The following is a 27,452-nucleotide window of genomic DNA, read 5'->3' on the forward strand; positions in this document are numbered from 1 at the left end:
ACCCTGCACACCTCCTGCACTCCCTGCCCTGAGCCCCCTGCTGCACCCCAGCTCCCTGCCTCACCCCTCCTGCACTCCACACCCCAACTCCCTGTCCTGAGCTCCCTGCCGCACCCTGCGCACCATCTGTACCTCAACTCCCTGCCCTTAGCCCCCGCCACACCCCGGACTCCTCCTGCTCCCCCTGGGGGCAGGGAGGGGGCGGAGTTGGGGTGGGAATTTTGGGGAGGGGGTTGGAATGGGTGTGGTGCAGGGGCAGGGCCTCATGGAAGGGGTGGAGTGGGGGCAAGGCCAGGGGCAGCGAGGGGTGGGGTGTCAGTGATGCGGCCCTCGGGCCAATGCACTAGTCCTCATGTGGCCCTCATCGTCATTTGAGTTTGAGACCCCTGCTTTGATGCTTTAGTCTCCGTCAAATGGCTTCTGCTCTGTAAAGCTCTGTGATGGGGCTGGATTAATGCTGGGACAAACCTGACTTGAAGAACAAGGGCAGCCCGCTGTGCTGCCCGTCGGTCTGTACAGTGCATTCAGGGGCATGGTTGGAAGCATCTGTTGGAATGACGGTTACTTCTTCAGTCTCTAATCAGGAGCAGTGGAAAGCTAATTCTCTTGGACAAACTGCTGACTAGGCTGCGTGAGAGGGGTAACAGAGTCCTGATCTTCTCCCAGATGGTGAGGATGCTGGACATCTTGGCAGAATACTTGGCTATCAAGCACTACCCTTTCCAGGTGAGGCGGGTTAGTGGTAAGCACACACTCAGGGTTAACTTGAAAGTTCAAATTGGGGGGCACTTAGGGGACGAAAGCGATTTAAATGGTCAGCTTCCCTGAGGCCGGTAGCTTCAACTATGTAAGGCTCTAAAGCAAAGTGCACAGGTGCGAACTGGGAAGCTTCACTGTATTCCTGCTCCTCTAAGTGCTGATCAAGCCAAGAGAATGAGAGAGAGGTGCATTTGTGATGGGAGCATCTACGGAAGGGGAGAATTCGGTTCGTGGGTATTGATCATTAAAACGCTGTGTGGTTTGGGTTCTGGCTACCAGAGAGATGGCTTTTGCTCCAGGCACTGTCTTTTGAGCAGATGCACTTTTGCTAAAAGTCCCGAGGTGCGTAAATCTCCGAGTCTGATAGCAGGGTGATTTCAGCAGAGAGCTCTCGGCTTTGGAGCTGGGCATCCCTTGTTGGTGTGACAAAGCCCTTCAGGCTAGGCTGTAAAGACTGTGTGTTCTGCCCAAGGTGAGCTGTGAATTGACCACCGGATCAACGTAGCTTTGATATCAGCTCCGTTTCTTTTTGGCTGAGGCTGGCTCGCCAGCCCACCCGCGCCTTGTTTTTATAGAATTGTACGTGCGCCTGGCGGTTGCTACAAGGGGCGCGCTTTAAACATGCAAAAGCACAATAAATAAAGCCCTGTCTTTTGCAAAATATCCCTTCCTCCTCCAGGCATCTGCATCAGCCTTGATCCTTTGATAAGCTCCAGAGAGGACTGTAAGTGCAGAGATCCTGGCTGAGAGCCTGTAATGAGAGCTGAAGTGTCACCGACCGTGTGACTGCTGCCTAAGCATGCTCCCCGCCTCCCTCCCCCTTGGTGCAGCAGGTTAAAGCAGTGCAGTTATTTTTAATCAGCAGCTATTTTTAATGATTAAATGCTCCAAGCTAAAGGTATGTAGGACAGGAGACTGGAGCTCCCAGAGCTTTGGGGCAGCAATTCCTCAGGGTTCCTTTACTTTCTTTCTTTCTATCATTATTGTTGATCTTTCCAGCGCTTGGACGGCTCAATCAAAGGGGAGATCCGAAAGCAAGCGCTGGATCACTTCAACGCGGAAGGCTCTGAGGTACGACAGCTCGGGGGGGGGGTTCCCGCCTGAGGGAAAATAGCGTCAGAAGGGAATGGGATGGGACGCTCGAGCTTGTACAAGTTCACAGCATGGTCACAGCTGCCATTCATCTCCATGGAGCTCTGGCTGTGTTTAGAGACATGGCAGTGGCATGTTTTGTATTCTGTGGCCATCTGTGTCGTGTGTGAAATGCCCCAATGCCTCACAAAGGGTAGGGCCTGAAAATCAGACCCAGAAAGAATCTGCCAAAGATCGAACCCCCTTAGACTTCTCCTCCTTTGACCTGGGAGTGAAGTGGTCATGCAATGACTTGCACAGGCTGGAGCGTAAGGTTGTCTCTGCACTTGAAGTGTCAGAGGAAAGGGTGGCTGGAAGTGTAGGCAGGCAGTGGTGTCTGGTGGTTGCAGTGAAGGCTTAGGGACCAAAGGGCTTATGGCCTTGTAATCCCTCCCATCTGGGCCTACTCGCTGGCTTGCTCTTACCAGGTGTGAGTCACTTGATTGCTTTGTGCCTCTGGCAATCCAGCTGCCTGAAAAAACGACTTTGCTTGGAAAACCAGAACTAACTGAGCAGATTGTAAAGAACGAAAAGAGACAAGGCCAGGTGCCTGGTATTAGCAGGAAGCTTAGAAAAAATCAGACTGAAAAAGCAGACTACAATGCAGACAGGAGAGCAAGGGAGCTGGCACTGTTGGGGAGGAAAGGGATTCTCAGGGAGATGGACTCCAGAGAGGACTGCCTGAGCGAGGAGGGCCTGGCCCTGTCATTTCAGCAGCCTGGCCTTGTCCTGCCGACCTGCGTGCCCAGGCAGCGAGTCGCAGAGTCCATGGCAGGCTTCCTTTTCTGTGGAGCCAATCACCCCGTAGAAGTGCCAGCGATGTGCACACGTGTTTGCCCGCTGCCGTCATGGGGGTCCAGGCATAATTTGACCTTCAGCCCAAAGTACCCTTCCTTCCAAAGCTATTTCTGCATTCTGCTGCCCACAGCAGCACCTGCTGGGCTGCTTCTGTGTCCTTACGTCTCGGTCGCTAGCTGTAATTCATGTTATATGTGCTGCCGTCTGCCAGCTACGCCTTCCTCTGCCTGGGGGACGCTGATGGCTGCCACGTGCCCCCGCCCACCACACTCTGATACCCATCAGTATCCCCTAAGATTACTAATACGAGGACTGCTTAAATGGATGGAGTGGGGATTCCTTCTTTATGCTGCATCTCTTTCCACCTCTCTCGCTATGCTGCTCAAATACCAGAATTCTCTGTCTTCCTCTTTTCTTTTCCATCTTTCTTCAGAAGAGGAAGATCCTTCTCACACACTGCCTCTGCTCTGAGCACCTCATTATCCCAAACTGTCTTCAGACTGTCTCTTTTTTCTGTCCTGTGATGACTCTGAACTTCTCTCTCTAATAAACCCCCACTCCCAGACCCTCTCCATTCTCCCTAAACTTTGCATTCAGTTGAACCTTCCTCTCCCTTGTCGTGGCCACACATACAGATGGGTCCTGTAGGATATATTGTAACCTGCATTAGTTCACTGGCTTTTGCATGTGTGTGTTTTAAACAGCTGAGATCATTTTGTGTGAGCAATGCTGTACACAGGTATCTTGTCATTGTATGCAGGACTTCTGTTTTTTGCTGTCAACACGAGCTGGCGGACTGGGGATTAACCTGGCTTCTGCGGACACTGTGGTTATCTTTGACTCGGACTGGAACCCCCAGAATGACTTGCAGGCTCAGGCTCGGGCTCACAGAATTGGACAGAAGAAGCAGGTCAGGAGAGCAGCCTCAGATCCATTTTTCTTTGATTCAGTCCAGTCATATGCTGTAGCATGTGCATTTGTGTCAGGACTCTGCAGAGCTGGGCGTGTCCGGCTTATGTGACTGCAAATGTATTCCTTCTGTTTGAGCTATATATCCTTCAGGTTCCCCAGAAACTCAGGGTAAGCTGGAAAACAGATGTAAAACCAAATCAGCCCAAGTTTGCTGGAAACAGGGTCTGGATTCTTTCGGTAGTCTCATGAATCTGGGTTGGGTATTGAGTTAATCACGAAACAAAGCAAATTTCACATGGTTCTTAGTTTCATAACTAAAATTGCACACAACTCTGGCATCAGGCATTGGTGTTAAGCAGAGGATACCGTCAAGGCTGGAAGGCCTAAAAGCTTATCGATAGAGCCAGCATGAGGCTTAGAGAGAGCAGGCATGTGTTCCATTTGTAGTTTTATTGTGAGTCTGTTGTGTTTCTTTGTTTATATATGTACACACAAACATACACACATACACACACTGCTCTATCTCAAACTCTGGTTATGAGCTTGATGCAGGAATCTCTGGTGAGGTTCTCTGGCTTGTGTTATGTAGGCGGTGAGACTTAGATGATCATAAAGGTCATTTCTGGCCTTAAAGTCTATGAACATTATTTTTCTGATGTGTCACTGAGCCTCTGATCTAGAAAGCAGGCTGGAGTTCTGGCAAGAGTAGCCTTTCTTGTGAGTCTGGTGGGGCTGGAAGTCTCTTGAGAATAGCTATTCCTATGGGGTTGTGTGTGTGTTGGATTAGGGGTTCAGATATACTATTCAGGATATACCTTTGCAAAAAGGGACCATGCAGACAAGTTATTGCTACCTTCTGTTAAATAGCACAGGTGCGTTGTAATTTAGGCAGGACTATATGTTGCAGATCCACAAAATAGCTCTGCTTTTTCTTTGCCCTGCAGGTGAACATTTACCGCTTAGTCACAAAAGGGACAGTGGAAGAGGAGATCATCGAAAGGGCTAAGAAAAAGATGGTGTTAGATCATCTGGTGATCCAGCGTATGGACACCACAGGCCGTACTGTTCTGGATAACAACTCTGGAAGATCCAAGTAAGTGCCTAAGTGGGGAGGAGAGCATCGGATGGAGTATGTGCAGTAATCAGTGTCACTCTCGTGGTGACTTGGGTAATTAGCTGATAGTATAGTTGGCCAGCAAAAAACAAACAAACAAACAAAAAAAACTACTAATGGTAGCTCACCACTAACTTTGGCTCATGCAGTCATTGGTATGGAAACTATATGGGATGCCAAAGTTAGCCAGAAAATAAAAAGAACTGGTATTGAAGTCTCCTCTGGTTTTTCATTCCATCTTTCTCTCTTTTTCTTTTCTTTCTCTCTCTGTTTGTTTTTGTGCCTCTGTTTATTGCCCCTCTCTTCTAGCTTTGTCCTTGGCCTGTTTTTTCTCCTTTTAGAGGCTGTCACTTTTTTCTTACAAGGCCCTCAAGGTCACTGGTATCTTATAACCTACAGTCAACTTCTTCAGTGTCCCACACAACTGGTCTCTTTTCCATGCTGGCTCTACAGCTGTAACCAACTAGAATCAGTTGGAGTCTTTTCCTGGATATTCACTTAAGCATCTGTTTAATATTGTGATCTGCAGTCTCTTCCGCTCTGAAGCTGGTGATGTAGGGAGAAAATGGCCACGGGGTCCATTTGGCTCTAGTTAACTTCTGCAGTTCCTGGTGCCTCAGGGGAAAGAGCACATAGCTGGGAGCATGTAGAAGGAAGAGTCATTTCACTGCTGGTTTCAGGAAGAATAGAGGGAGTCCGCTGGGTTTTGCAGACTGGTGGGTCTCCCCCCTTTACTCCTTCAGTGCAGTAGCATGTGCTTTATGATACCAATGCAATACAGGTATGGGAACCCAGAACTGACTCAGATGCATATGCAAGGCTGGAAAGCACTTACGAGTGGGATCTTCAAGAACGGTTCTGGGGTTTGTGTGTCAGTATGAAAACTTGGTACTGAATTTTACTCACCAAGTGTATATTTTCCTGTGCCTCTCTCCCTCTCCCCCCACTCCTCCTTTCCAGAGGCTTTCCTTGGGTGCAATTAAAACTCTCAGTAGCTCCTCCATTCTTCTCCACTTCATCCCCCTTAATATACTCGTGAGGCCACATGTCAAGATAGCCATCCTTCTAGGACATGGGAATCCCTTGCTTGGAGCCCATCAACACTGCTGCTTAATTGGCCATGTGGTTCAGTATTGAGTCATTTGGTGTGCTGCCCTCCTCCCCCTGGGAATGGAGCATGCTGCCTTGACATTACTCCTAACCCCTGTCAGAACAGGGGGAGAGATCAGGAACGGAGCACAAGGCGTTTCTTAGTGCAGGGTTGAGCACTTACATCACAATCTTGGCCTAATGAGGGAGGCTTAGGTGTGTCTTTATGCCGTAGCAAGGCAGCTGTCTTGGTGGCTCCTGAGAGTCAACTGTGTTTTTGTTACTTTTTTGCAGCTCAAATCCTTTCAACAAAGAGGAGTTGACAGCTATTCTGAAGTTTGGAGCTGAGGATCTCTTCAAGGAGATTGAAGGGGAAGAATCGGAGCCACAGGTAGTTAAAATTAAAATAACCTAGCTGTGCTCTGATGGTCTTCATGAACTTCACTTCATTGGCAGTACTGCATGAGGAAACTTGCATTTGTCCTGACTCTGTTGTACTTGCTCTGTGGATCAGAGAGAGCCGTTCAATAATAGGGTTTGTCAAACTGACCCCTGCCATGGCGGCACCAAGTTCAAGTTTCCAGAAAAGCTGAAGGGAGAGAACAATGGACTTGGGAGGCAGGGATGGGACAGGCTGACTGTGGAGATTCTGATGAGGTTCCTGAAATAAATGGTTGGCATTTCAGTGGTAGAACCTTGTCCCCCGTCAGCCCTCTGCACATACGTCTGTAGTTCTGTGAATAACGAGTTAGTGTATTGTAACAGGACCTAGCGAGTCCACTTCATCCCAGCTCCTCTTAACCTCTTTCAGCTTTCCTTTCCTTTGTAGTTTCCACAGGAGTCAGTGTGTCACCTCTTCCCCCATCCAGTGCAGGATTTGTTTCTGACAATGTTACCAAACGGTTTGAACAGCCCTGCAGGGTACAATTCCACAAATGAAAAGATAGCACTTGGGAATTTTTTTCCTGATGTTCAGGCTGTAGTTTTCTCACCTTCACCCACCATTCCTCTTCATACCCTCTTGTACCATCTAAATAGTCTGTCGTCCTCCTCAGTGATGACACTCCATCAGTATTTTCAGCCTGTTAACTTGTCTCCCCCACCTCCCCTTGGTCACTTATCCAGGCGATGTGTGTTTAGCAGTCACACCTCACAAGTCAATCCTTGAAACCCCCACTTCTTTTCTGTTGCTGTGCTTCTTCTGATTTTATCATCATTTCTTTCTGACTGGCAGGAAATGGATATTGATGAGATTTTACGCCTGGCTGAAACACGAGAGAACGAAGTGTCCTCGAGCGCCACGGATGAGCTTCTGTCTCAATTCAAGGTACAAAGCAGATAGATTTCCTAGAAACCAGTGAGTAAGAGGGACTGAATCCTAGCAGAGTAGGGTAGTGAGTGGCTATGAACGGTCTTTGCCAAGGTCAACCTGGTTTGTAAGGTCGGTGACAGGAGAAGGGACAGAACTGGCCAACAGTGCCCCTTCAGGCTGGCTTCATGGGGTCAGGCTTTAACCAAACAAGCCAAACCCTTTGCAAGGTGCACGGAAGCAGGTGGTCCTCAACCAGCAGGAGGGGGGCTGCTAGGTTTGGTGGGTGGGTAGCACTAAAGAAATGTATGTGTGTAGGTTTTAAAATGATCTTGGTGGCGGGGAAGAAAATTTTAAACTTCCTAACTTTGGGAACTGAAATGCTAATCTAGCAAAGGCTCCAGCCAAAGCTTATACATTGCATGTACTACTCGATGGCTCATAGCTGGAAGAGATGACATACAACAGGAACAGAACGACTGACGGACAGATTTCTTGGGGAAATGCCTCAAGAGAAAGAAGTTGAGACTGGACCAACATATCTCTGGTGACATTACCACGGGGAGCTTCTAATCCCATGGGTGTGCTTTTGCTTATAAGGTAGCCAATTTTGCAACCATGGAGGAGGAAGAGACTGAGCTGGACGAGAGGTCCCAGAGGGACTGGGATGATATTATTCCTGAAGAGCAAAGGAAGAAAGTGGAGGAGGAGGAAAGACAGAAGGAGTTGGAAGAAATCTATATGCTGCCCAGAATCCGCAGCTCCACTAAAAAGGTACAGCACTGTCTCGGGAAGCTGGGAAACAGAAGGTCACAGGGGGGCTAGTGGTGGGAAAGAGGGTCTTTGCCCAGTAACAGGTTTGTGGGATTTTGATTTTTTTCCCCCCTATTGCTGGTTTGGATCAAAGTACAGAATGGGCCATAGGTCTGCCATGCGGAGTACAAATTAGGCCCTGAGTCTGTAGTGCAGAGTATGTGTCCAGAATGAATTTGGTATTGGTGTTTCTAATTAATCTTGTACTTTTATTTAAAAACAATAAATACTGAAACCCGGTGGCAGTAACAGATTGCAGCACAGGGGAAAATAGCCAACTGAATGGTGGGGACTAGACAGGAATTCATTTTTGATTGCATCATAGGTCGTTCCCTGGATGTCTTTTTTCCCGTCTCCTCACTAAGCTTCACACTTCACCATGCTGTTAATGCTTAAACCCAACCTGTCCCTTCACAACCAGAAGAGACAGTACCCTTTCCAGGGTAACTGTCTAGGTCAGGTGTGGCCAAACAGTGGCTTGTGAGCTGCATGCGGCTTTTACAGTTACTGTGGCTTGTGGAGCCCATACATCACCCCCTTCTCCACCTACCAGACTCGGGGAAGGGGAGAGCTCAGGACCTCTGCTTTGCAGCAGGGTGGTGGGAAAGGGGCTTCTGACCAGTGGGGATGTCTCCTGCGGGGCAGAAGCCTTGCGCTCCAGCAGTCGAACTTCTGAAGATTGTGGTGTGCGGCTCGGAGGGTCAGTAAGCTTGGCCACCCCTGGTCTAGGTGCTAGGATGAATTCAAATCCTCTAGCAATAGGATTGTGCAAGAAAACTCCACTAGAACATGGAACCCACGCTTCATTTGCATGCTCCAAATGAGGAGCTTAGCATTGTTGTCTGGAAATCTGTCAAAAGGGGATGAGCAAATACATGGGGGCCTTGGGCATCCAGGCACTTCAAGGGGGGAAAAAAGGCGGGATGACCCCGACGTTGATCTGTTTGGCCTTATTTCAGAATAAGCACCAAGAGGTTCTGCACTTTCATTGCCAGCCCACACCACTAGGGAGGAGTTGAAGGAGGTTGTAAATTAACCCTTGTTACCATAGTGCTGTCTTTCTGGCTCATTCAGGCTCAGGCAAATGACAGTGATTCTGATGCTGAATCAAAGAGAAGGATACACAGGTCATCTGGATCAGAGAGTGAGACGGACGATACTGATGACGATAAAAGGCCAAAGCGCCGGGGGCGCCCACGGAGCGTTAGGAAAGACACGGTGGAAGGATTTACTGATGCCGAAATCAGGAGGTCAGTGCTGAGCGCAGGAGACTGTGGGATGAGCACGCTGGGAAATTTTGCGCAGACAGCTAGGGTAGGGCCCTGCTCCAGCAAAGCATGTCAACACCTGCGTAACTGTAAGCCTGTGGCTGGTCCCAGTGAAGTCAGGTCAGATAGATTGTTTACATGATTAAAGTTAAGCAAGTGAAGAAGTGCTCTGCTGGACTGGAGCTATTGGCTCCCCAAAAACCTCCATTTCTTGGGGATCTTCCATGCTCATGCTGTTGTACCATGGACATTTAATCAGTTCTAAATGACAATGGCAGGATGCCCGGTGCTTTATTAACTTAGTATTGTAACAGAAGAATTAGGGGAGAAATCAGGCTTTACTGGCTCCAGCCATTCTCTGAACTTTTATATTGTCAGCTTTGCCACCTGTTGATGGCCTTTGTAGACCTGCGTGAAACGAGCTGACAATCTTCAGTCTAATTCTAATGAGACGTGCCTGCGTTTCACAGAAATTGCTCCTGAAATTGTTAGCCTCCATCAGTAATCTCCGGTGGATTGAGTGGGTTCATCAAATTCAGCATTAAGGTACATTGCTACAGGGGGTGTGCAGGAGGCTGGAATGGCTGGTGGTCATTCCATGGAGAAACCAAGGACTCCTGTCTTTGTGCAGGCTTTGCACGAACTGGCTTTGTTCAGGAGCACCAAATTTACCTGAAAGAAGAAAAATTTCCTGGCAGTTTAAATTTAAACAAAAGCAAATGATGATATATTTGGGCAAAAATAGTAGCCCTAAAAGAGTTAGTGCAGTAAGTCAAGGTAGTGAAGTTTCTCCTTCTCCCAGCATTCCCTTTCTTGGATCAGCTGACGCATGCAATTCCAAGCCAGTTTTTGTCCTTGCCATCTCTTCCTCTAATCTCTTCATTCTTCGCAAAGCGCCTGCTGTGTCCAGAGGTTAGGCCAGAGATGGTAAAGGGGATTTCTTGAGCTTTAATCAACTTCCCTTCATCTTTGAGTTGCTGGTTTTTAAACTGAACCTCCATCAGTAATTTACTAAAATTTTGCTTTTCTTTTTTGCTTAGGTTTATCAAGGCTTATAAGAAGTTTGGGCTTCCACTCGAACGGTATGTGCAAACTGTTCTCGGGATCAGAGCCAATCGCATATAGGCTAGTTGTAGTTCTGAATGCTACACTATGAAGAAAGTAAACAGGAGATACAAATAGCCACTCTGTGCATTGCTCTACCCCTAGGCACAATTAACTGATAAGCATCAAGTATGGCTTAGGCTTCTTTGATGGTGCAAAGCCTGACTGGTCTGTCATATTCAGGGTGAATGTTGTGCAAGTGCTGACATTGGAGACACAGGAATTGCCAGGTGATCCATCTTGTCTCAGATGATAGCCACTGGTGGATGTTTCAGATGAAGGCCCCCTCTTCCCTTCCTGCCCCGCGCATTCCCAGTGCATTACACAACACTACAGGAGCAGGGTACACATGGTGTCATCTTCTGCAAAGCAGCCCTGTCCCAGTCTAGTCCCCTGTTATGTGATCACCTGCTTCTTGCTGTATCCTGCAACTGTCAGGTACCAAAGCTTAACATGGGTCTTGCTCCAAGTGGTCTTAAAACCATTATTTACCTGGCAAGTAAAGGATCAGCAACCTGAAGAGTCCCAATAAAAGAGATCATCTCAGAGGCGTAGATGGGTTGGTTCTCCTAAGTAGCAGGGAGCTGAAGCGCACGCGCGCGCACACACACACAGCACACACACACACACACACACACACACACACACACACACACACACACACACACACACACACACACACACACACACACACACACACACACACACACACACACACACACACACGTTCCTAAAAAAAGTATTTCCATGCCCAGCAGTGCAAATGCTATTGAAAGTGATATGCTTGATCTGGGAAGCTTCAGACACCTGAAAGAAGCAGACAGGCTAGGCCCTGTGTCTCTGAGCAGCGCTATTAGCCAGGTGTTGAGTCTGATTCCTTTTTTCCCTCTCAGACTGGAGTGCATTGCTCGTGATGCCGAGCTGGTGGACAAGTCCATAGCTGATCTGAAACGTCTAGGGGAACTTATTCACAACAGCTGTGTGTCGGCAATGCAGGAATACGAGGAGCAGCTGAAAGAAAACCCCGGTGAGGGTAAGCGAAAGGGACGGGTGCTGATTTCATTAACCTCTTGGTGTTTATGGGCCAAAGTGCTGATGGGGAACCATCCCCATTCTCGGTGATATGGGACACTAGATTGGCAGCACTGGAGGCTGTAGTCTGTTAGCCAAAGAACAGTACAAACTTCACCCATGCTCCCTCTGCTAGTGACCCGGAGGGAGCTACCTCTAAGAGTGAGAAAGCTATTCCAGCCTCCAAGCTGTGAGTCTTTTGCTCTGACTGAAGGGTATCAGTTAGAACTGTTAGCGTCTGGTGGACATGGGATTTCTAAGGCATGGGCTACGACTACGAGCTTGTTTCAAGTTAGGTTGTGGAGCAGCCAGCAGACTGGATTGCTTCCTGGGCTGGAATCAAACCAATAACGTGTCCCCTACACTATACCTCTATCTGCAGTTATCAGTCCTCTGAGCCAGCCACTGCCCCCAGAGCATTGGGTAAATATCCTGCAAGTACTTCCAAGACTTGAGGAACATCCAGCCCTGTGTGTTGCCTCTGCATGCTCTAGCTTTCTAGGAAGCAGGGTGGTTTGGTGGCTGGCACAAGAGGCAGGGAATCTGGAGAAATGGGTGTTATTGCCAACTCTGCCATTAAGTCTCTGCGTGACCTTGCTGAACTGAGCTGGTAAAGTGGCTGAACTCCAACGTTGTTGATTTATTTCTAATTAAGAAAATGACTTGGAAAGGGGCTTGGAGTGTAACCAATCACTCACGACCGCTCTCTGAAAGCAGAGCCTGCTTTTCAGGATCTACCTGAGCATTAGCAGCCAGCGCTAGACGTAAATAGAGGATGATGGAAGGAATATATAAAACTCCTGAATGTATCTGAGCCTTTTCCAGCGTCTCTTTTATTCTGTCGAAGTGCTTTCAGCTGAAATGTTTGTTGCTGTTGAGCAGGGAAAGGGCCTGGGAAAAGGAGGGGTCCTACCCTCAAGATCTCTGGTGTCCAAGTCAACGTGAAATCCATCATCCAACATGAAGAAGAGTTTGAAATGCTGCACAAATCCATTCCCACGGACCTGGAGGAGAAGAGGAAGTGAGTTGGCATGACTGGGAGGAAAGTACAAGGAGCTTGGGGTTTTGGGCTGGCAAAAGGAAAGCCTGGGTTTGCAGATTTGCTTTGACACTGCAGTGTTGGAAAGGAGCCCCTCATCACCTCTCTCGTGTTTGAAATGCCTTCAGGTACTGCCTGACCTGCCGCGTCAAAGCTGCTCATTTTGATGTAGACTGGGGAGTGGAGGATGATTCTCGTTTATTGCTGGGAATTTATGAACATGGCTATGGAAACTGGGAGCTAATTAAAACGGACCCAGAACTGAAGTTAACAGATAAGGTAGGTCTTCATGTGTTGCTCGCTTTAGTTCCGGGGCTCAGGGAGAACATTTGCTTCACCTCAGAAACGGATGTTTATATTGGTAAACACTTAAAACGATAATAATAACAAGGAAAACAATGACCATGACCTCTCTGGAATGCTGCATTCCCAGTGTATTGATGCTGGTTATGTTAAGTTTCCCCCATAGTTAATGCTGAGCTCAGACAATGTCACTGCTGACAGACCCAGATGTTGTTAGCAAAAATCAGGTCATGTCCTGGTATGAATTCGTGCCCTCAGGTGTGATGCTCAGAAAAGCATTTTAAAACTGAAATGAGCATCCCAGACACGGTCGTGGGAATCTCTTCCTTGCAGGGGTGGTACAGAGGAGCCCCTCTAATTCTCCCTCTGCTAATGCACTGGGCTGGGCTCTCACCCCAAAGACAGCAGCTTCACCTTACTTCACAACACAAGTGCCCCGTCTGAATCATTGCTGTATGTTACAGTCAGAGCACGTAGTTGTTTAAAGAAAACAGCGATAATGATCAAGCAAAGCTCCATTTTTATTTGTTTATAAAGGCACAAACCAGTGAAATCAACTTTACAGAAATAGCTTTTTTTCTCAAGTTACTAATGATTCATTACTTTTACCAAATATGCTACGCAGTACTAGCCTACTGTGAAACAATACCCTAAATAAATTCGGCTTGTCAAAACAAGGGAGCAAAGTGTTTGTTGCAACACAGGCTTCTTGGTGTATTTTGCAATGTGTTTGCTTGCTTGCTGGAGAAGTTCTTTTGTAATCCAAGATGGCGGCAATTGAAGTTCCTACCAGACTGTACTCACACGTGCCCTGTCACTTCAATACCAGCATGAGGGCACCTTCCCCCCCATCCCTCCCAATTTGGTAGAGTTCTGCATGCTGGCTTATGAAAGGGGGAGACTTGTGAGGGAGCTCTTTGGCCTAGTTCCTTGTACAGATTTAGGCATCTAACTCCCATTGGGAGTTAGCCACCTAAATATCTTTGAGGATCTGGGCCTTTGTCCCTGGGAGAGCAGGGTAAGGCAGTTCCCCTGAGAAGCTGAGATTTTCTCACTCCCTTGCTGGATGCTAGGGGAGGAGATTGTTACTCACGCTTGTCTGCTTACTTCAGGGCTTGATAGGTGCATGTGGGTGTTTTGTTTTTATCAAAGATCCTACCTGTTGAGACAGATAAGAAGCCTCAGGGAAAGCAGCTCCAGACCCGTGTTGATTATCTGCTGAAATTGCTGAAGAAAGATCTGGAGAAGAAGGAAACTGTGAAAGATGGGGAAGAGGTGAGTGAGGAGATGGCTGAGTGCCTGGGGGGGGACATTGGACACTGCTTAGAAGGAAACTACCTCCTGTATTTCTAGCTCATGAAATATTCTGTTTGAATGGACTGTGGCTGTGTACTCTGATCCCTTCATCCGACTGAACCTGAAGCTGGTGGGGTTGGCTCTCAGATCCTAGGGCCAGGCTCACTTGGCAGGTCTGTCACTTAGAAAAAGGCATCTTTTTACCTGTAAGCTGAGTGTGCTTGATGTGTGAGAGACTGAGCATCATACATAGAATTCCGTGATTCTCATTTTACCAACTCACTTGTCAGAAGCAGAAGTGAACTCTAAAGTGATGTGCACAGATTTTATGAAAAACTATGGCTTACATAGGGTTGGATGCTGAATGCCCCAACTAGCAAGGAGCGTTGGAGCTGTGGAGATAGATAGAGAATGTACCCAGAATAAAGCTCTTTTTATCCCAGCCTTCTTCCTCCTGGATACCGCAATGTGGGTGTCACAATAAATACCCTCTGGCAGCAGGCTCCTTCGTTTGCTCCGTCACCAGGCTGCTTGGTGCCAGCAATTCACTCATACTAATTCTCTGTGTGTTCAGAATAGTTCTTTGAGCCTTCGAACCTCAGATGGATTGCCTCTTGCTAGCCAAAATGGGACCCTCTGATGGAGGTTGTAATTCTAAATAGTGGCTCAGTGTCATTTCTCGTGGCCCACTGGATGTTCTAATGCTCCAAACAGGCACCTAGTGCCTAGAGTAGCGGAGGGCAAACTACAGCCTGCGGGCCACATCTGGCCTGCGGGATCGTCCTGCCCGGCTCTTGAGCTCCCCGCCGGGCCCCTGGCCCCTCCCCTGTTGTCCCCCCTCCCCCACAGCCACGCCGCTGCATGCTCCTGCAGGGCAGCGCAGCAGGGTGTCTAGCTCTGGCCAGGTGGCACAGCTGCCAGGCATGTTGCTCTGAGTGGCATGGAAAGGGGGCCGGGGGTCAGTCAGGGAGCAGGGGGAGGTTGGATGGGTGTGGGAGTCCCGGGGGGGCCTGTCAGGGGCCAGGGGTGTGGATAGGGGACAGGGGGAGGGTTGGAAAAGTGTGGGAGTCCTGGGGGGGCCTGTCAGCGGGCAGGGCTGTGGATAGGGGTTGAGGCAGTCAGAGGACAGGGAGCGGGGGAGTTGGATAGGAGGTGGGGTCCCCGGGGGGGCGGTTAGGGACGGGGGTGTGGATAGGGGTCGGGGCACGCAGGGGACGGGGAACAGGGAGGGTTGGATAGGGCGTGTGGTTCTGGGGGCCTGTCAAGGGGCGGGGGTGTGGATAGGGAGTCGGGACAGGGAGCAGCAGGGGTTGGATTAGGGGGTGGCGTCCTGGAAGGGAGCAATTGGGGGGGGCGGTCAGGGGACAAGGAGTAGGGGGGGTTGGATGGGTCAGGGGTTCTCAGCAGGGCAGTCGGGGCGTGGGAAGTGGGAGGGGTCAGATGGGGAAGGGGCCAGGCTGTTTCGGGAGGCACAGCCTTCTCTACCCTGCCCTCCATACAGTTTTGCAACCCCACTGTGGACCTTGGGCCAGAAAGTTTGCCCACCCCTGGCCTAGAGGAAGGGAGATGGTGTTTCTGTTTCAGGAAGTTGTTTTCAAGCCCTAACTGGTTTCTCTTCTACCCCAGGCCAAACTGAAGAAGAGGAAACCACGCGTGAAGAAAGAGAACAAAGCTCCCAAAGTCAAAGATGAGCATGGAAATGACCTGTCCTCTCCTCGGCACTCGGACAACCAGTCAGAAGAGGGTGAAGTCAAGGTGTGTTGACCCAGATGGAGGGGGCTTTTACAAAGCTGCTTGAACTGTGTTGGTGCTTCAGAAACTACACTTGAAAAGCACCTGTTGCAACTTCCCCAAACAACCACTAGGGGAACTACAGAGCATTAAACTGAAATAGGGGCCTGGCAGATCTGCACGGGGAACATGTTCAGTTGCTGGGAACATAGGAGGTGGTGAGGCCTTTTCCACCCACCTCATTAAGCCAATGCTCAGAGCATTGTGGACGGGCTCCAAAGTGGGCCACTTTCAGCCTTTGTTGGCTTAGAGACTGTCCTCAGAAAACCTGCCATTGGTGAATCCAGAGTTTACCAAGATAATTTTGGTCCTGGAAAAAAACCCTCTCTGAGTTGCTCTGCACATAATCTAAAGGTTTCTTAATGCTTCTGATCAGTATCTACCTTGAATAGCTGAGCCTACGGACTAGCTAAATTAAATTAGTGAGTGTGATATGTAGCTGCAGTTTGCTAGTCAGCTGCAGAATCATGCCAGTTTGATGGAATAACTTTAGAGGCAGGGTTTGTGCGGGTTGGGCAGATTGCTGCTTTGAACTTGGTTAGGTTAATTAGAGCTAGGAAAAGTTTGGATGAGCAGCAAGAATCAGGTGCTCTTGCAGGCTATAGGTTTATAGAGTAAAATGTGTCTGAGTTGAGGGGCTCTGACTTTGTGAACAAAGTTTGAGCCTGTGACTACTTTCCTAGGAGGATGGCTTGGAAAAGAGCCCAGTGAAAAAGAAACAGAAGAAGAAAGAGAACAAAGAGAACAAGGAAAAACAGTCAACCACAAAGAAAGAAAAGGAAGGCGAAAAAGAGAAAAAGAAAACAAAGGATAAGAAGGAGAAGGTACCAGGCATATCTTAAATGTAACCTTTAGAAACATGTTACAGCTTGGAGATCACGTTCAGGATTTCAGATTCGAATCCTACACATGCCAATACCTGTCAAGGAGAGCAGTTTGTCTGAGAGGGCAATGAAGTCCCTCCAGGGAATATTCGCAGAAATGGACACACTGTGAGATTGAAAATTCCTAAAGACCCCATGGGAAAGAATGCTAGGGCATCCTTTACTAGTGAACACTGGGGAGGGCTCTTAGCCTCCAGAACTTTTTGGAGTGAGAGTTTACCCTGAGTAGGAGGGAAAAGATACCTGCAGTGAAGAATGGAAAAGGTGACCTGTGGTTTGGGAACTAAGTATAGAGCGTGAAAGGGAGTGAGCTATTTTCAGACTGACTTGAAAAGACAGCTATACCCAAACAGAAGAATATCCCGGAATGGCTGGCATCCCGAAAAGGAGAGAAGAATTTGGAGCTTATTGTTCAAAGGGTGTAAGGCTTTAATTAGTTTTGGTGTTGGCAGGCTGTGTCTGAATTGCTCAAGACTTCAAATCTATCCATAATAACCCGACCCTACATAGGGGTCATGAAATAATACCTTGGCTGTTCCCATGGTGGCAGGGATTGATTCTGCCAGCACAGGTGTCAGGCTATGTGGGAAACATAACTCAATTGCCCCTTGGACATTGGGTCACTGCTGCCATGGGCTGGAGTCAGAGTAAGGACAGGTGAAAGGCTCCATAATAGTGACTTGGCGTACTTGAGGTATAGACCAAATGCTAGTGTATTATGATTCTGCGATCTTAAGTCAAAGCTGAGACCTTATTTCAAATCTACGGGAAGTCCCCTTCCCAGTGAAATGCGGCATGGCCTTCAGCTGCTAACAGGAATAAGAGAGAAATGATAGTTTCTGAGGCTGAAGCTCAGGATCAGTTGCTTTGATACTTAAGTTCGGTTCACAGCTCTTGCACCAATTTCCTGGGCAAGTTTGGGCAGCTCAACATTTTCACTAGCAGTCAGTGATTTGGGGTGACCAACTGAAGAGCTGTTGGGCTTGATTTCCAGAGGCTCTGAGCATGTGCAGTTCCCACTGACTTACAGCGGAATTTCAGGGCCTTCTAAATATCAAGCCATGTGGGGGGCTCTGCCCTTCCCAGGGGATACGCACCCACTGTGTGACCCTAATTCTCCAGTGCAGTCCCTCACAGGCAAGTTTAGCCTCTCCCTGTGTACAGAGCCCAAATCACTGGTGCCACTTCTGAAAATGTTGGCCCAGGTGTGTCTGTGCTCCAGTTTCCTCTCACAGGTGTGATGTGACTCTTCATTCATTCATGACTCTAAAGCACTTGGAGAGCTTTAGGAGGAAGGTGCTGCAGAGGGGCATGCAATTTTGGTAGTCGTCACAGAGGATTTCACGGTGAGTCATTCAGAATCCCCAGGTTTGGCTCACTGTCAAAGGGCTGTCATTTTGTTCTTTCGAGGCCAAAGGTAGTGAGACCAAGTCTGGAAGCAAAGGGAAGCGATCTCAAGGTCCTGTCCACATTACAGCAGGGAGTGAGCCCATCCCCATTGGAGAAGATGAGGATGATGACCTGGACCAGGAAACGTTCAGCATAGTGAGTATCTTCTTCTGGAGACAAGGGCACAACAGTGGGAGCACTGGGGTTTCCTGGCACACTAACACCACTGTAAGTTATGAAGATCTGCGGCTTCATTTGCCTAAGTGCCCGGGTTTGAGCAGCACTAACTACCCTAACTTGGACCCCACTGCTAAGCAAGCAACCCTTGGGGATTCTATAGACTCAGTACACTCCACTCCTGGAAGGAAAGGTGCACTTCACATTGCTTAACAGTGATCCCCTGCAGCTAATTTGAGAGCACTGTGGACAAGTGGCAAAAGGAGTCCCAGCCAGGACTTTCCTTGGCTGAAAGGATGGTGGCTCTGACGTGGGACCTCAAATGGGAGAAACATCAAGGCCTCCTTAGGGAGCCATCCTCCCAGAAAACAAGCACAGTATTAAAAACAGATTTGGAATATCTCCTCTCTAGATTCTGTGCCACTTAGTTACACTGGTAATGCATGCTCTCATTTCATCTCTCTGTTGGGAACACGACAGAACCGGGCATAGCAGAGGCAGTACAGCACCCTGATACACTGTAGCACCCTTTTTTCAAACCAAAGCTTTCTGTTCCCACAGCTGGGTTGACCGCCATAGGCCAAATGTTGTAACCCTGTAGCCGTGAGCGGCAGACTCTTTTCCTCAGTAACCAAGGGATTAACAGGTTATTCCTGGGCTTGAAGACTATTGAGGCCATCCTAGAGTAACTTTGTATGTCCTGTAGATCCACAGTTGCTCATTGAGTTGTAGTAGTAGGTTCCAGCGTAAGTGCTTTCCAAGCTGTGTAAATGAAAACTCAGCAATGTGCCGCCACTGCAGACTGGTGAGCATGGCTGCAAACACAAGACTTAATATAGTCTCTTATGCTGGACTCTCACCTGCCTGGCTTGTGTATTTAAAGGGAGTGCTATCAACTTGAAATCCAGTCAGTTTTTTTAAAACAAATTAGTTTCAGATACTGATTTTACTCTTCAGGCCGCTTGCTAATTTTTTGTTTTTTTCCAGTCCCTTTTTATTTAAAAAATAAAACCAAAACATTTCTTGGTTGTTCTCTGAAAGACTCACACAAACAATGGGAAAGTGACTAACTTACTGACTAAAAAGTACTCCTGAGGGAATTCTGCACCAAAAAAATAAAAATTCTGCGCACAATATTTTAAAAGTTGCAAATTTTATTTGTCAAATAAATGTGGAGGCTCCAGCATGGCATTGGGGAGCGCAGGCCACTGGCTGCCCAGATGTGGGAGATCACTGTGCAGCTCCCTCACAGCACTTGGACTCAGCGGTGAGGCGGCACCCAACCCTGACATAGCACAAGGACCAGGCCTGCCCTAGAAACACCCTAGGGCGCTCTGCCCCTCCATGCCAGGTGTACCAGGTGTGGGCAAGCAATCTCAGAAAGACAGGATCCAAGTCTGGAGGGGCTTAATGTGGGGAGGAGCCAGGTGTGGGTTGAGAGGGTTGTGTGTGGGACAGTCTGGGTGCGGGGGGGTCTGGATGCACAGGGGCTTGTTGGGGGGTTCTGGGTGCAGTGGTAATGGGACTCTGGAGGGGGTCCAGATGAAGGTGGTTGGGGCTCAGCGGGGGGGTCTGGTGCAAGGGGATAGAGCTCAGCAGGGGGTCTGGGTGTAGGGGTCTCAGTGGGGGGTCCAGATGCTGGGGGAGTGGGGCTCAGTGGGGTGGGGATCTAGGTGTAGCTGTTGGGGCTTGGTGGGGTGGGGATCTGGGTGGGGAGGGTTGTATGACCGCTTTTGTGGCTTCCTTTGCTTCCCTGTCAGAAAGTCATTTTTCTGTGGGGAAGCAAAGAAATCTGCAGAGAAAATAAATTCTGTGCATGTGCAGTGGTGTAGATTTCCTCCAGGAGTGAAAAATGAGAGGGTGAAACTGCCTATAGGCAAAGTGCTGTTACATGCACAAAGTAGAGGAAAAATGATGGTTTCCTCTAATTTCTTTGTTTCGTTAACAGCAGTAGTTAAAAAAAAACTTTCTGTCAGTGTGATTTTTGGGAGTGATCTTGAACTGTGTGTTTAGTGCATAAATAGTAACATGTCCCTTGATTATGCATCTAGTCATCAGGATATCAGACTGAGTGCATGCTCAATACTTGCAGAGCACATTGTGCGCTTCCAGAAGGAGGAGAGGGGTGGGTGGATGATGTTGAGGATGAACTCTAGTTGCTTTATGCTGCATGTCTTTCGAAGTCTGCTGTTTGCATGGGGGACAGCTCCTTATTTTAAAACTAAATGAAGGATGACTAACAGCTGGTATTAGTGAATTTTCCCCGCCAGCGTTAGGTTGAGAGAAGGTTAACAGAGAGGGTAGAACCCATGCATGAAATTAATGAATTTTTGCTCTGTGTTGCTCACCCAAGTGCAAAGAGAGGATGAGGCCAGTGAAAAAGGCACTGAAGCAACTGGACAAGCCAGATAAGGGACTGACAGTGCAAGAACAGCTGGAGCATACTCGCAACTGCCTCCTGAAAATTGGAGATCGCATCTCAGAGTGCCTTAAAGCCTACTCTGACCAGGAGCACATCAAACTATGGAGAAGGTAACAGACAATTTAGTTTTTCTTTGGCTAGTTTGTGAATATTTAAGTGAATTCAGTGCTCATGGAGGGTGCTGGATTTTACAACCCAGGACGCAAATTCCATTGTTTCCCTTCCAGTGTTTCACCCAGCCTATTTCAAAGACCCTCTTGAAAGCTGACTGGGGGGACAGTATGTGTGTCAGGAACCACAGCCCATTCTGTCCTGGGCCTCTTGGAGACTAGGGCTTCATCTACATTAGGTGTCACCAGTTTAAAATAAATCAATTTAAAAATGGGTTTGGCCAAGCTGATGCAAACCCTGTGCAGACACCTGTGCGTTTCAGTTGGGAGAGGTGCTGATACCAGTGTAGCTTAAATCACATTCCTTACAGAAAAGGAACAGCATTCGTAATGAAATGGGTATTGGATTTTAGGTCTTTGCCTGGTAACTGTCAGAGATTGAGTAAGAGTCCGGCAGCAGGATGCTTTCTTTTTGAAAATATTTTCGTTCTTATCATTTTAATAGCTTCCCTTGCAAGATGGAAGGAATTCTTTCTCCACTCCCTATGTGGGTGTTTTTATAATTTCCATTGCTTGTTATACGGGCTTGTGCTCTGAGCGGAGGATAGGCCCAAGATTATTGATGCAAAGGCTGGAAGAATGTTTTACAAGGAGAGATGGTTTTGCAGCTAAAGCACTGGACTGGGACTCTGGCATCCTGGGTTCATTTCTCAGTTTTTCCACAGACTCCCTGTGTAATCCTGGGCAAATCATTTCATCTCTCTGTACCCCCATGCCATCTGCCAGATGAAGGGAATAATTGCTAATCCTTAGCTTGGTGTTTTTTTGCAGATTGTACAAATGAGGCAGACAAGTTAAACTGCTGTTTAGTAACTAATAGAAAAACTTAATGTCCCTTTAGGAACCTCTGGATATTTGTGTCCAAGTTCACAGAATTTGATGCCAGAAAATTGCACAAACTCTACAAAATGGCTCACAAAAAAAGATCCCAGGAAGAGGAGGTAAGATCTGAAATGTGCTCCCTTGGTGAGGAAGAGTCTGTATAGAACAGGGAGTTTTCGCATCTCTTGCCTGGCTTTAGACACTATTTGTGATGCTGTTGCAGTAACATAACCACATAGTCCTACTGGTACCATGGCTTATGGTGACTGATACACTATAAATCTTTGGGTCAAAATTCAAGGGCTGTTGTCTCCTGAGAATTGTGTTTGTGAAGCTGCACCATGGGCTCAGCAGCGCATGCATTTATACTCTTTCAGATTGGTTGCTTTTTTAAATGTCAATGCTTTCTAGCTCTTGTAGGACAGTGCAGGGTTATTAGGCCCCTAATTGGCTTTCTCTGTAACTCTTTGCTTTGTTTACCTCCACCTTCACTCCTTATTTCTCTGTTTTATAAACCACACAGTGCTAATCATTTGATACTCTTTTTACATGTGGAAGCTCCTCTCTTCTTTCGTCTGGTCATGATTGTTGCCTCCTGCTGGACTGTTTCTGTTGGTGTGGCACATTGGGTTGTCTCCAACTCAAGAGTAGAAATCGGGGCTGATGCAGTCTGTCAGGATTAAGATGTGTTGACAGAGATGTGTGTGTCGTGGAAACTTGCACATCTCCTTCCTTACAATGTGTCTGGCTCAAACGCTAGTGATTCCTTACTCTTTCTTGAGCACAAAAGCAATTCACAGCACAATCCCAGTGAAGATGCAGGTCTCCAGTCGGCTGGAAATCTCCCTGCTCTATATGAATCCAGAGTGCAACATACAGGGTTTCACAACCTACCAGAGGCATCCCGGGGAAGTGAATGGGGGAAGCATCGTATCTTTTTCATTCCATTGTATTGGAAGTGTCTCCCTTGTTCTCAGCAGGAGCAGAAGAAGAAGGAGGACATGGCTGGCAGCAAAAGGCTATTCCGCCCAGAGCCTTCTGGCTCCAGCCGGGATTCCCTCATGTCTCAGTCTCACCTGCCTCCCAACCCTCATTCTCAGAAACTCCACCTGCCCCCCTCGCACCCTCAGCAGATGCACGGGCACCAGCGGGACAACTACAGTCACCCTAACAAGAGACACTTCAGTAACACAGGTGGGTCCTTCACGAGAGAGTTAGGATGAGGCTAGCAGGTCCCCTTTCCATCCCAAACCAAGGCCTGATTGCTCCTTGCAGTACATCCTCCAAGGCTTTTGTCCAGTCAAGTTTTAAATTCTGGGGTTCCTGAGGGAGAGGGTGTGAGAGAGAGAGAACAGACCACATGCAACAGGTAGGAGTCATATTACTTAAAGCATGACTGCAAGGTGCTCAGATGCTATAGGGATGTAGAATAGAATTAGGGTATTTCCCCCTGATATTCAAGGTAATTTTTACTTTTGTTAATATCTTCCTTTTACCATAAACCCTTTAAAAGATTCGTCTTTAAATCGGTAGTTACTGCCATCAATGACTTGTATTATAAACAAGCTGTGTCTAAACCTCAGAAGGGACTTTATAGAACCCACAAAGCTGCCATCTAGAAACTTGAATAAGACAAACAAAAACCATTGCCCGGAATTACCATCTACTACTGAGTGCAAGCTTGCCACCTGTGTCATGTTCTGTTCTGACCTGCGACTGGAGGGTAGGGTAGGTGATGGTGAGACCGACTCTCAGACCTGTGGTTTTTCTTACTGCAGATCGAGGAGACTGGCAGAGAGATCGGAAATTTAACTATGGTGGCAACAGCAACCAGGTTTGGGGTGGAGAACGGCATCACCAGTACGAGCAGCACTGGTACAAGGATCACCACTACGGGGATCGTCGGTCTCGTGGCGACCCCCACCGAAGCTCCGGGAACTACCGACCAAATAATCTCTCCCGCAAGAGGCCGTATGAGCAGTACAACAGTGACCGAGACCACAGGGGACACAGAGATTATTATGACAGGTAACTGTTAATGCGGATTATCACGAACTGGAGTTTGCAACCATTCACCCAGCCACTGTACATATATTTCCTGCTTGCCACAACGGGGAGCCAGGGAGCTCAGTGGAATGGGGTGGGTGTGCTATTGGCACTCAAATTCTGGATTCAAATTGAACACAGACTTAGTCACCTAATGGGGTTCTTGTTTCTTCTCTGTCTCGTTGAAGTTGGCATCATTGCGTGGGTTCTCATTTCTGCCTTGCCATCCGATTAGCTTAGACATGAACTTTAACCTGCTTTTTTCCACCAGTAAGCTTTAGACTACAAGCATGACAGTCCAGCGTTGGGTCTTGGCTTGTATGTGTTTCCAGTCAGGAGTTGCCAACCCATGTGTGTTACAAACTCACTGGGAAGGTATTTAGGTGACTTTACTTTTCTTCCCTCCCTCCCCTTATCTTTGATCACCCCTGTTCTATCCAGTTCTGGCTTTACCCTGTAAATCCCTTTTCCCCAACCCTGCTGCTAGTTCTCTTCTCCCCTACATGCACACACACCCAGGTAGCATTCTCCCAAGAATGCTTTTAAAGACTTAAAGTCTCTCTACTACTTAGATTCCTGGCTTTCTCAGGCAAAGGACACCTAGTCTTGTTTGTTTGCAGAGTGCTATCCACACCTACAGGGCTGAGTAAATAATCATCAGCAGCATTATTCAGGGGTGAAATTTGGAACATTCCTTGGATATTTCAGGATGGGATATGGGGAACTGCATAAGTGTGCTCTTGAGATGATACTGTTTTGTGTGTTCGTTTTTTACATCTAGACACCATCACGATTCCAAGCGGCGAAGATCCGAGGAGTTCAGGCCCCAGAACTACCACCAGCAGGAATTCAGAAGAATGTCTGATCACAGGCCACCCATGGGATACCACGGCCAGGGACCTTCGGACCATTACCGGTCCTTCCATACAGACAAATCGGGAGATTACAAACAGCCTCTTCCCCCTCCTCACTCCCAAGTCTCGGACCCTCGCTCACCCCCGTCTCAAAAATCCCCTCATGAGTCCAAGTCACCCTTGGATCACAGGTCGCCCCTGGACAGGTCATTAGAACAGAAAAACAATCCAGATTATAACTGGAATGTTCGAAAAACATAAATGACTGGGAGAGGAGGGAGAGAGCGCATCTGAAATACTTGGTCTGATGCAACAGCGGCTGCTTTTCCAAACCGCTAACCGGAGACTCTGAACATGCTGCTATTATCTTGCTGGGTGAAGGAGGATTCGGGGGAGTGGGCGGGGGCTCTCCCCAGCTGTTAGTTCTGGTCTGGATTCCTTTTTCATATCCCCCTTCTCCAGTCTGGCATTGGAACTGGATCCATTGCCCGCAGGGGGGAACAGGTGTCATTATTTGCTTTAGTTTTGTTTTTCGTTGAAGGCTGCATCCGACAGACTCTTGTGAATGTTTCACAACTGCGGAGCTTTCCCAGAGCCAAGGACGTGGATTGATGCTGCTTAAGACTTTGTAGACAGCTTTGTATGCCCAGTCTGACGTGATGTTACGTGACACATGCTGCTGTGGGGTGGGCATAACCCAGTCAGGCTGGGGTTTGTGTGTAACCAGTGTGAGGGTGGGATGCATTTGGAGATGGACAGGAGGGCTCTCTTAGAGTAAATAATTAACTCTGCTCTTATGGTCCTCCGAGAAGAAGGGGGAACTCGGGGCCACTCCAGAGTGACTCAAAAAGGTAGGAGTGGGAATCCATCACTTCCCTGCTCATGTGGCTATTTCTCATGTCTTGATCCATTTCAAGAGACTGGTTCCGCTTTGTGCACTATCATGCTCCCTCTGCAGCACAGACAGGGACATAGGAAACATTCACCTCGGCAATCTTAACACAGGTGGAGGTCCTCAATATTCAGAGTCCCTGAGCAGAGCCTTAATTCCCCCGTCAAACCAGTGAGACGGGAAATGGCAGTTACAGTATTTCCCAGTCGACGGGGCTCAGGAAGCTGTAACACAAACCCTGTTGCCCCCTTTCTCTGTCGCCGCTGCTAATAAGGATGTTCCTCCTGTGGTCATAGTGGCTGGAAGCTGAATGGTTTGTGGTGGAGGAATGGCTCTGGGGCTCAGGGATCCTGGCGTCTCGATTCCTCTGCTGCTGACCTGCTCTGATCCTGGGGCAAATGGCTTCTCTGCACTTCAGTTTGCCCAACAGGAAAATGGTGATCCCAGGCTTTACTCTTCCTCGTAGTACATTTTGGGTCAGAAGCTGTATGCTGGGATTGGCGAGCGCACTATGCAGAGCTAAATGTGAAAGCAGTTGGCTGTCTGGGCTTTTCCATGCAGAGCTCTATCTTCGCACAAAGCAGTGAGCTGGCCACCTACCTGCCAGTGATCTGCGCTAATTCTGTGAGGAGAGGAAAGTAGCTGCATTGAATGAACTTGTGTATCTTTAAATTGGGAACTTGCATAAGCGCTCCGCACTTACATTTCTGGTGAGCAATAGACCAAGGAGAACCCTAAACTCTCAGTGTTTAAAATCCTCGTAGCAGCCCCTCCCGCCCCAGTCAGTAGATGTCTAATAAGCCCAAGAAGGGTAAGGGGAGTGGAATGGTTTGCAGCCAAATGAATAGGCTTCACTGCAAACGTTCATTGATCAGGGCTTTAAATCTGTCCCTGTTCTTGGAGATAGCTCTGCTTGTATAAGCATTTTTTTTTACTATACATTTAGGATCACAGTGCAGCGTGAAGGGGTAATGTCCTGCACGGAGGGATTTGCCAGAACACTTCCAGTAAGTCAGGAGTAGCCAAAGCACTCGTCATATGTAGAACAGGATGAGTTCCTAACTTTAGCTCCATCATCTTTAGTATGGCGTCAAGGCGCATGGAGACTGCAGGTCCCTAATGCCAGGCTCTGCCTTGAGGTGAGCAACCAGGCCATTCAGATTAAATTGGCACATTTTGGGCTGGGACCTGTAGTCTATGCGAACTGCAGCTGTGTACTGAAGACCAGGCCAGTGGCAAACTGCTCAATTTAGTGCAAAGGGTGCAGAGCTTGAGTTCCTGAAAAGGTGGCAGGGTTACCCTCATTTGGGCAAAATCAGAACACACTTCCCTTTAAAGGCCTGAGGTGAGCTGGATTTTTAATTTCCTGCCTGTGTTTTACTGGTAAATTATCTTGAATCTGAAGTGCCCAGAGTAAGGACCAGAATGGCCTTAGGGAAGAATTTCCCTATGGCGCTTGTAAGGATGAACAGCCATATACATCCAAACCAACCGAGGCACCTGCCCAAAGCGAGGGAGCTGACTTCCTTCCTGCTGTGTCTTCCTGGATGAATGTAGGTCACAATTATTGTTGGAGACCCCAGGGCGGGTGCTTATGACAAAGGCCCTGCCTGCTTGGAGGTGAGACCATTAAGGCAGGTCTCGGTTGAGGCAAAGGTGGCAGTTTGGAAGGTACACGCAAATCAACACTAATAACGCCCAAGCTTCCTGTCTGCTTGGTACTGATGAGATGAAGTTCCTGTAATCTGTTATGATCATTGTATGCTTGATCCATTCTGAGCCGATTGGTTTAATTAGGGTATCTCTGTCCCAGGAGATCATTCAAAAGCAACCATGGTTTGCTGCAAATGGGAACAGTGTGATTCTGGGTCACGGTGACATATGCATAACCTGTGTACAAAAGTTTGTATATCCAGCAGGGTGGCTGTATCCAATGCTTCCACCCCATTAATTTAACCCCTTCAGTGCCAAGGGACATGCAGAGCATGAGCTTTATAAG

The 27,452-nt window shown here is 48.1% G+C and overlaps 1 protein-coding gene across 9 annotated transcripts in view; it reads left to right on the plus strand.

Annotated features, from left to right (window-relative positions):
• CHD2 (chromodomain helicase DNA binding protein 2) overlaps positions 1–25,183 on the plus strand; it is a 95,812-nt gene extending 70,629 nt beyond the window's left edge. For 4 of the 9 annotated variants that reach the window (XM_038419864.2, XM_038419868.2, XM_038419869.2 and 1 more), the window contains 21 exons: positions 574–726; positions 1,759–1,830; positions 3,449–3,598; positions 4,545–4,693; positions 6,098–6,194; positions 7,038–7,130; positions 7,713–7,886; positions 9,000–9,175; positions 10,234–10,275; positions 11,191–11,330; positions 12,251–12,389; positions 12,536–12,686; positions 13,863–13,985; positions 15,633–15,761; positions 16,481–16,621; positions 18,092–18,226; positions 20,601–20,779; positions 21,681–21,780; positions 22,639–22,855; positions 23,440–23,689; positions 24,489–25,183. In XM_038419864.2, the coding sequence (XP_038275792.1) occupies positions 574–726; positions 1,759–1,830; positions 3,449–3,598; positions 4,545–4,693; positions 6,098–6,194; positions 7,038–7,130; positions 7,713–7,886; positions 9,000–9,175; positions 10,234–10,275; positions 11,191–11,330; positions 12,251–12,389; positions 12,536–12,686; positions 13,863–13,985; positions 15,633–15,761; positions 16,481–16,621; positions 18,092–18,226; positions 20,601–20,779; positions 21,681–21,780; positions 22,639–22,855; positions 23,440–23,689; positions 24,489–24,822 (3,144 nt within the window). In that variant the 3' untranslated portion in view covers positions 24,823–25,183. Of the gene's footprint in view, positions 1–573; positions 727–1,745; positions 1,831–3,448; positions 3,599–4,544; positions 4,694–6,097; positions 6,195–7,037; positions 7,131–7,712; positions 7,887–8,999; positions 9,176–10,233; positions 10,276–11,190; positions 11,331–12,250; positions 12,390–12,535; positions 12,687–13,862; positions 13,986–15,632; positions 15,762–16,480; positions 16,622–18,091; positions 18,227–20,600; positions 20,780–21,680; positions 21,781–22,638; positions 22,856–23,439; positions 23,690–24,488 lie in introns of those variants that run through there. The other 5 variants (XM_038419867.2, XM_043493848.1, XM_038419866.2 and 2 more) reach the window with 4 other exon arrangements.
• Positions 25,184–27,452: the final 2,269 nt, after the last annotated feature.

The sequence above is a fragment of the Dermochelys coriacea genome, chromosome 10 (assembly GCF_009764565.3).
Source record: "Dermochelys coriacea isolate rDerCor1 chromosome 10, rDerCor1.pri.v4, whole genome shotgun sequence".
NCBI lineage: Eukaryota > Metazoa > Chordata > Testudines > Dermochelyidae > Dermochelys > Dermochelys coriacea.